The following is an 8,794-nucleotide window of genomic DNA, read 5'->3' as shown; positions in this document are numbered from 1 at the left end:
CACTCTGGATATAAATGTGTGACAACGGCTTTATGTGACTGAAGTATCTGATGTAATTTGTCTCTTTTGCAAAAGAGATCTTGATCTCAATGAGACTTACTGAAAAAATAAAGCTTAAGTAATTAACTTTGCCTCACAAAGTCCCAATGACAGTTCTCATTCAGGCTCTGTACATGTATTATATTTGAGAAATAAAGTGATAAAGATAAATATTGTGAGTGTAAGAAACCTAGTATTGGTTGGTCTGCACTGCGTTTTGGTATTGCATCTGTTACCTCTTTTATGTAACCAATGTAATGGCCATAACATCTTTAAATGCACCCAGCAAGTAACCAAGAAGGTTGATACATAGATTTCAGCTGAAGATAAACTGATTCACACTTGTATTGACTGATACCTTCCTTAGTCTGCAGACTTAGTGATTTATTGCCACAGCCCAGGCTCTTTAAACAAATAAAAAGCATCAGGTGTCACATAATAAGAACAACTCTAGCACTGTCATAGGGCAGATGACAGGGGAAACATTACACAGAATGAGGAATAATGCTGAAAAAATGTATTTATTTGAAAATGAATAAGTAAAGATTCAATGTAAAAATTAAATTTGAAACAAACAATTACCCTATTTAAAATATGGATAGAATGAAATAAAATAGTAAATTTAAAAATAAATAGAATAGTTTAATGAAGTAATAAATATACATTTTGGAAGAATATTCAACCAGAGCTATTTAAAAAAGAAGAAAATCTAACTCTTCATTAAGGCCTGCCACTGCTTTTTATTGAGGATTTCTGTTCCCTAAGTGAGGCTTAGTCACTGTAGCATATACATTCATGCTGTTGGTAAATCCCACTCCTAAAATCTTTTATGTTGTCTCATATGACGAGCTCGTCTGACTCTTGTATAACAGGCTTGTGACGTCAAGTCAAAGTGGCTTTTTGACTCCAGCTACTAAGTGAGCCAAAAGCAGGCCTTCTGCCAGGCCCTCCCCTGGAGGATTACTGATCTGGGACCAGCTGCTCTATCAGAACAAAAAGTGCCACATACAGCATAACAGCACCTGTTTCCATCAGCAGAGCCCAGCCTGATAAAAATGCATCCGGAAGTGAAGAATTAGTGCGAACAGACAGGGCCTGCACTGGCAACATCACTGTAAAATGAACGCAGTGGTATATTTTTTTCATTCAGTTATATTGTCAAATAGCATGAAACTATCAGTTTTGATCCTTTTTGCAGAAACAGATATGGAGGGTTAATCAAATCACATCAAGCCACATAATAACAGATTAAGTCTCACAAATAGAGGTGTTTAATTAAACTGCTCCAGAAAAACGTTCATGTCATGAGCTAATTATCCTTCATATGGCAAATGTCTGGCAGTGGTCATCTCCACATTACACCTCTGACACAGCAGACACATTGTACCTGGAGTGAATTTAGAAAAATCTCAGGTATATAAATCATATTATGCTATGTAACTTGCCTCTGCATTGACACTGACCTCATGAGTCACTCACTGGTGGCAAAACAGCTGGATTTAAACAGCTGATCACATATACTGGGAAGGAACGCTGGCATCTATGTATTGATTGATGAGAGCATGACGCGAAAAAATAGATTATCAACTTGATCCCAGACCCGTAACCAGAGCCTCAAGTCTTCATAACTGCACCTTCTCTGCACTGAGACCAAAGGGAGCACTGTGAGTCCCGGCTCACTGAGAAATAAACCTCCGCAGTGATACTCCATGATGCTTAAAATTGACAGCCATGTGAACAGGATAAAAATAAAACCGAGACACAAGAAATATTGATGTCAAACGTCGCCTGCAGCACTGGCATAAATGAAGATACACAATGCCGCACACAATAATGACTGAGAAATGAACAGCTTCATCTTATTTATTTTGAGTGTCAGAACTTATTTCCCATTAGAATCAGATCTCACTTGTTGTTTGTAGAAAATTAGCTCATTAGCTACGTCACAGGTGTTTTTATGCCTGTTTTTACCATATATTCTTTCCTCATCACCAGCTTTCAGCCTGTTGACAGTAAATATCCGGTTACATAAATGCTGCTGTAATCAACTTACAGGCAAAAAAAAAAACAATACATGAGATACTTAGATTTAATAACCAGTCATATGACAATACAGCCTGGATGGGATTCTGTACACAGGAGACGAGCTCTCCCGCCCAGCAAGCCTTTTCCTGGTTTTAACCCGCTTTGCTCTGTGCATGTACATCCAACATGCCTGACATCAGTGACCCCCCACCCCCTCCTCCTACACTGCTGCTGTTCACAGCCCTGGGAGCTGTCCCAGGACACTAATCAGCAGGAGGTGATTTAATCATAATTGTTACCAAAGGGGCAGAGAACTTGCTAATTGTTATCTTCCCCTTGCAATTTCTTCCAGCTGTAGAATCTATAGTTTACAGGGGAGGGGATGAATTTAATGGCTTGCTTAATTTCCACTAAAAAGACAGATACAATCGTCCCTCACCCCCATTTAAATCATCCTCAGCCAATAAATCTCCACAAGGCTGTTGTTGCCAAGGAGCTGCTGGCTCAAGGCCAGCTGACTTGGCTGTCAGTCACAGTGATTTGTCCACAGCCACGCCCTGTGTAACTCACACTCTAATCAGGCAGCCTTCAATACTCAGGATGGAGCTCAGAGTCTAAGTGTTTGGGTTTTTTTTACTAGGATGTGTAAATTAAAGGACCACCTGAGGAGTTTTGATTGTATTCTCAGTCTCTTTTTCCACTGACTTTACCTGCACAGATTTACAATAATAGCTGTGTCACTAAAATGCTGATTAGACCTAGCCCTGTCTTCATGTGTGTGTGTGTTTTTCTGTGTGTTTTTTTCTGATGCGCAGTGTGCATTTTTGGAAAGCAACAACATTTGGTCCTCTGGTCTTCAGAGGGCTATGTGAGGACTTGGTTACAGGGTTAAACCAATTTGGCTGAAAAGCTGCTGCTGTCCCCACAAGTGATGGTTATGAATTACAGCATGATGGGAAATGTTAATTTGATAAAGAATAGTCAAAAAGTCACTTAACTTATTCAGTGATGTTGATTATATAAATATCTGTGTAAAGTTTGCTAAGATTACGTAACATTAGTAATTATACCGGACTAAAAATACTGAGAGCATTGAGTTAAGCATCATTTTATTGCTCACTTTCTGTTTATATCAGGAAGAATATGCTCTTTATTCTTAGTTACATAATCTCTTTGACACTTTAAGGTCAGAATGTGACACAGATCCAGGCTATGTAGGGTAAAGTTTGGGCTAGCCATGTAGCTGAGATGGTTGTGGTTAAGGTTAGGGGCTATTGAATGTATAATGTGAATGAGGGTACTCACAAAAGTAGAAATACAAGTGTGTGTGTGTTTCTCTTCACCCCATTTGAAACACTCACGTAAGCCATGCTGAAAAAGCTGCTTATCGGACAAGACTCATCATGATAAACAACATGATTAACAGCTGGTAATGTCAACAAACACATGCACACGCACACACACACACAGACACACACACCCACTACGATGTCCAGAACTGTCTCTCTTTCTCATCAACAGTCAATATTTGCTGCTGTTGCTCAATTTCAATCTGACGTGACTGAATAAAATCATCTGCTTTTCAAACTTCACTTTACATCACTTTATACTTCTCTCTCTCTCTCTCTATCTCTCTATCGTACACACACATTCAGTATCTCTCACACACTTTTCACCTATCCTTACCCTTTTTCACTCTCAAACGTATGCACACACAGATGTGAACACACACAAACACATGCGCGCACACACTCTCTGGCCTCCCAGGTGAGTAAACAGAGAGTTGCTGTACTTTGGAGCGGGGGATCAGTCTTTAATACCGAGTTGAGGCTTTGGCTCTGCTGTCTAAAGCAGACGGACGACTGACATAGACAAGATGGCCAGAGTTTGTTTGCTGGCTCTCATTGCTGGTTTAGCGCTGACAGCGTGTGGACTGCCAGCTGAAATCACAGAGGAGAACACAGGTAAACAACAGGGGAGCAGGTATGGATTAAGGAGGCTGGAGGCAGGCAGAGGTCTGGTGGTTAGGCAGCTGATTATCAGGCCTGATCTCTGACCCCGAGTCTTGAAGTAATACGCAGCTAAAAATATTTAATATCGTCTCAGTAGCTATTGAAGGTGGTTGTAATATAACCCAGTTCCAGTTGTTGTAAAAATTGACCTGGTAGGACACTGCAGCTGCGTAAAAGGGGACAGAGTGACATGGAGGCGATGCATTTAACTGTATTTTGAATGTCTTCTGATTCAAGGTTCATCAACATTTCGAATAATTAAACTTATATGTTGCTCTCTAATGGTTTTTGCAGGTTTCTGTTCATTTATACTGTAGCTTCTTACAGTAGCTACAGAGTTTGTGTTCATTAATTTTTTGTCTGCTTTTCATATGTCGTGTGTTTGGCTCTTTTACAACTACTGATGTTAATAACGTTAATAACTCTGAAAATCCCTGGTATAGCCTTTGTTATTAGGTGTACCACTGAAGAATAAAAAATAATGTCCTCTTTATCCTCTTTTACAGGAGCTGTGTTTGTGTCTCAGCAGGCGGCACACACGGTGCTGCATCGTCAGCGCAGGTACAACAGCGGCCACCTTGAAGAAATGGTTCAGAAAGACAACCTGGAGCGGGAGTGTATAGAGGAAATCTGCACAATGGAGGAGGCCAGGGAGGTGTTTGAAAACGATGAGAAAACTGTAGGTTACATTCACACAAATATTCCATTACCACACAGTATACTATAATCAAGTGTGAATAATGGCTGAACTCTGATTTGTCATTCGTGTTTCTCTTTCAGATAGAATTCTGGGCTGGCTACATTGGTGAGACGAGTGAAAGATGAGTGCTCACAGTTGCTCAGTATTTAAAGCACACAATCGCCTCTTAACCTGTGTGTGCGTGTTTTTATAATTGTGTGTAGATGGTGACCAGTGTAAGCCACCCCCCTGCCAGAATGGAGGTGTGTGTAAAGATGGAATTAACTCTTATACTTGTTGGTGCAAACCCGACTTCGGTGGCAAGAACTGTGAGATCGGTGAGATCTTTACTTTCCTTTTGAAAAAATATACAGTATATACAAAATATAATTATGTGTGTGTGTGTGTGTGTGTGTGTGTGTGTGTGTGTGTGTGTAAACTATGGTATCAGTGTGGGTGCTGAGATAATTAAAAAAAGAGATTAATTCTGTTTCCAGAGGTGGCCAAGCAGTGTTCAGTCAACAATGGCGGATGCTCCCATTTCTGTGTGATGCAGGCAGAGCAACCTCTGTGTCACTGTGCAGCTGGTTACAAACTTGCCTCAGACAAGAGGAGCTGTGAACCATCAGGTAAAATAAAAGTGATATGCAACATACACCAATCAGCAAAGCTTGCTATATAATTAGAAATTTATTTTTAGAATATAAAAATATAGGTTATATTTTTATTTTGTAGTTCTCAACATAGCCCTAACTGCTTTCTAAACACTTCAATGTACTAGAAGAGGAAACCAGAGTATACGGCTGACCTGCACAAATGAAAACAATCCAAGAACACTGGAACCTCACTGTACAAAATTTCAATACTTATTTACACCCACAGTTGAGACGGTGGTGACTAAATTAAATCCTAGTGTCAGCTGCTGTACATAAACTTCCTCACCCGCAGAGAGCCCGGCCACAAACCAGACCTTAAGAGTGATATACAAGCTGGCTCATAAACAGCAATACGACAGAAAGCTGGAATCATCTCTCATCCCTTTGGTATCCATTAAGGGATTGCCGACTGGCTCATAAACTGTGTGTTGCTGTTTATAGCTGTCAAATAAAGTATAGTATTTACGGTTATTGCTGACAGCTTGAATACTGATTGAGAACCACGCAGAAAACCAGCATATAAAGCAAGTGATACTTGAGCAGCCGCTTGAACTTAAACAAAGGCAACTGCCCAAATACAACAAATTCTAAGCCAAAACCTACCAACTTTGTATAAATCACTCAGTCAGCTGGTGATTTCCACACCGTGCAGGCCAAACATTAAGATTTGAGTTTTCACTCCTCTAAACTCTTGAAATATCTTCATGTCCACCATGTTTTTCTATGATTCCTTACACGCATGTTAATTAAATGACAAATAAGCATCTTTGCCTATGATGCTCCGAATCCAGAGTGTTTATTGAAAAACTATTTAAAAAACTAACCGTGTAATATTCTCTGATGTCTAGGAAAACAAAAATATGTTATCTGTCTCTTTGCAGGACCATTCAGTTGTGGTCGTGTGGATGTGACCCCCGCCACCAGGTCTATCTTCAACCCACGGTCAACAAACACGATAAAAGCCACTGAAAGGAACCTCAGTTTCAGCACCGTTCTGCAGGATGACTACTATGATGACAATGTAACGCAGCTATACGACTACTACGACCTCCCTGTGAATGATTCTGACCCGCTCAACATCTCCGTGCCCTCTGTGATAGACGTACGTTCAGCGAAGTCAGATCCCACTGAGGTTACCATGAACAGCAATGAAATGACCACAAAGGAGAAGCAGCTACACTCTGGAGCTTTCTCCCCCACACTCCCCACCATCACAGCACAAGACCAAACTGACCAGAGGATTGTGGGAGGTGATGAGGCCATTCCTGGAGAGATACCGTGGCAGGTACAGTAGTGTGGGATGCAAAATGGGGACGTATGTACATTTCTGCTTAAGAACGCCTTTTTCTTTTCAAACTTCACAGCCAGTTGGTTTGTAGTTTTAGGATTTTCTAAAGTCTAGATTTACTCCACATGTGAGCTTGATAAGAGGTCTGGTTATATAAGATTACATCTAACACGGACATCAAGAAACAACGGACCTTGGTGATAAGTTACATGCCATATTCAGCACCAGATCAGCCCTTATGAAGACATGAAATAGGATGTCTTTTAGAATATATACCTAGACCTGAGAAAAAGACTCATTAGATGGACACATTTGTGTTATATCACTTTAGTAAATGCTGTTGAAGAATAAAAATGCTTCTGTATGAACTGAACATGTGGAGTAGAGCGGTGAAAATGCGGACATGTACCAGCTGAGGTGCATTTCAGAAGGTAAAGTAGTATTTGAGTTCCTGTGTGTGTTTGCAGGTGACCCTCATGTCTCACTCAGAGTCCCTTGGGAGAGCGGAACCCTTCTGTGGAGGATCTCTGCTCAGTGAATTATGGGTCATCACTGCTGCCCACTGTCTGGTGGAGGCTGAAATCCCTAAACGAGGTTTCTTCGTCAGAGTGGGTAAGAAAAAACAAATGAGATCTATATGCTCACATCCTGAATATCTGATCTGTGTCTCTAGGAAACAGAAAACCTGCTCCTTATCAGTTTGTCTTAAAGGGCCATGCCAGTTATTTGCATGTTTTTATCCTACTTTTCAAAAACATAATGTCCTTTCTATCCTCCGAACAGTTCACATATGAAAAAATAACTTGTAGATACTAAGCACTTGCGTGAGATCGGAAAGCCAACACTGAACATTTACTCTGCTGTTATCAAAGCTTTTTATCATCCTGTGGTAATGCAGTTGCCAGCAGAGACTGTTTGATAACCTCTTCTCTCTTCTGGTGCATTGAGTGAAGTTCTGTTGTTGAGAAATTTGAGTCAGCTGCCCCAAGGCAATACTTTCATTAGCAATACCAGAAGACAAATAATGAGTAAAACCTGGATGGAATTTAAAGGATCATGTCTTTTAACAATTGACTGTCATATTTAAGTCCATGAAAATGCTATAAAGCAGTTCATAACTAACAAAAAGTGGTTAGGATCTGATTATTTCACAATGTAAAGTTGTTTACTTCTTATTTCAGAGGCTGCTAGACCCAACATACTGCCTGGCATAGAAAACTATACAATATAAATTAATGTATGCTTCCAGGTGAACATGATGTGAGCCAAGATGAGGGTCCAGAGCGAAACCATGTGGTGGCAGAGCAGCATATCCATAGCAATTACGATTATAGCAAGTCACCGTATAACCATGATATTGCACTGCTGAAGCTCGCCAGTCCAGTGGAACTGTCCAGCAAACGGCGTCCCATCTGCCTGGGCCCCAAAGACTTCACAGAGACCATACTGAGGGAGTCCGGCACCTCCCTGGTGAGCGGCTGGGGACGGCTGAAGTTCCAGGGACTCGAGGCCAACAAGCTCCAGAAGCTGGAGGTTCCCTACGTGGACCGCACCCAGTGTAAACAGAGCAGCCGGGACCACATCACGCGCTTCATGTTCTGTGCCGGCTTCCGAAGTGAAGCAAAGGATTCGTGCCAGGGGGACAGCGGGGGCCCGCATGCCACCAATTACAAAGGCACTTGGTTCCTGACGGGTGTTGTCAGCTGGGGGGAGGAGTGTGCCAAGGACGGGAAGTATGGCATCTACACTCGAGTCTCTCGGTACTACCCGTGGATCAGTCAGACGACAGGGATTCAAATTAACTGACAAATATAGAGTCAAACAAAGAGAGCAAACGGTCAGTCAAGAAAACAAATGATTTGCCTTGTTCAGCCACTGAGAAAATGAAAGGTTTTCTTCTACTGAGTCAACTGTTAATGTTAATTTTGACTTTCCAATAAAATAGAATCAAAGTATCCAAGTATTTGCATGTTTCTGTTCAAATAACACAAAGTAACACCTTTAAACTCTTCAACATTTGATCTTCTCAGGTTGAAGTTGTGCAGAGCTTCACTAACAATTACATGATGTCAGCGCACACACTGTGGGGTGATGT

General features: G+C 41.1%; 1 protein-coding gene across 1 annotated transcript; it reads left to right on the top strand.

The window, feature by feature from the left end:
• Positions 1-3,709: 3,709 nt before the first annotated feature.
• Positions 3,710-8,654, top strand: f9b (coagulation factor IXb). Its single transcript, XM_018692146.2, has 8 exons — positions 3,710-4,028; positions 4,583-4,755; positions 4,857-4,881; positions 4,980-5,093; positions 5,253-5,384; positions 6,293-6,696; positions 7,167-7,311; positions 7,949-8,654. The coding sequence occupies exons 1-8, from the start codon at positions 3,941-3,943 to the stop codon at positions 8,503-8,505; spliced, it is 1,638 nt and encodes a 545-aa protein (XP_018547662.1). The 5' UTR covers positions 3,710-3,940; the 3' UTR covers positions 8,506-8,654.
• Positions 8,655-8,794: the final 140 nt, after the last annotated feature.

The sequence above is a fragment of the Lates calcarifer genome, linkage group LG20 (assembly GCF_001640805.2).
Source record: "Lates calcarifer isolate ASB-BC8 linkage group LG20, TLL_Latcal_v3, whole genome shotgun sequence".
In the NCBI taxonomy this organism is placed as follows: Eukaryota; Metazoa; Chordata; class Actinopteri; family Centropomidae; genus Lates; species Lates calcarifer.
The sequence above is the reverse complement of the archived record's forward strand: the minus strand, read 5'-3'. Positions and strand labels throughout refer to the sequence as shown.

Excerpts from the sequence above, each read along its gene's own strand:
- f9b (XM_018692146.2), top strand. The coding sequence starts at position 3,941 with ATGGCCAGAGTTTGTTTGCTGGCTCTCATTGCTGGTTTAGCGCTGACA. Across the intron at positions 4,756-4,856 it reads TTGAAAACGATGAGAAAACT|ATAGAATTCTGGGCTGGCTA; the intron begins GTAGGTTACATT and ends TTTCTCTTTCAG. Across the intron at positions 5,094-5,252 it reads TGGCAAGAACTGTGAGATCG|AGGTGGCCAAGCAGTGTTCA; the intron begins GTGAGATCTTTA and ends TTCTGTTTCCAG.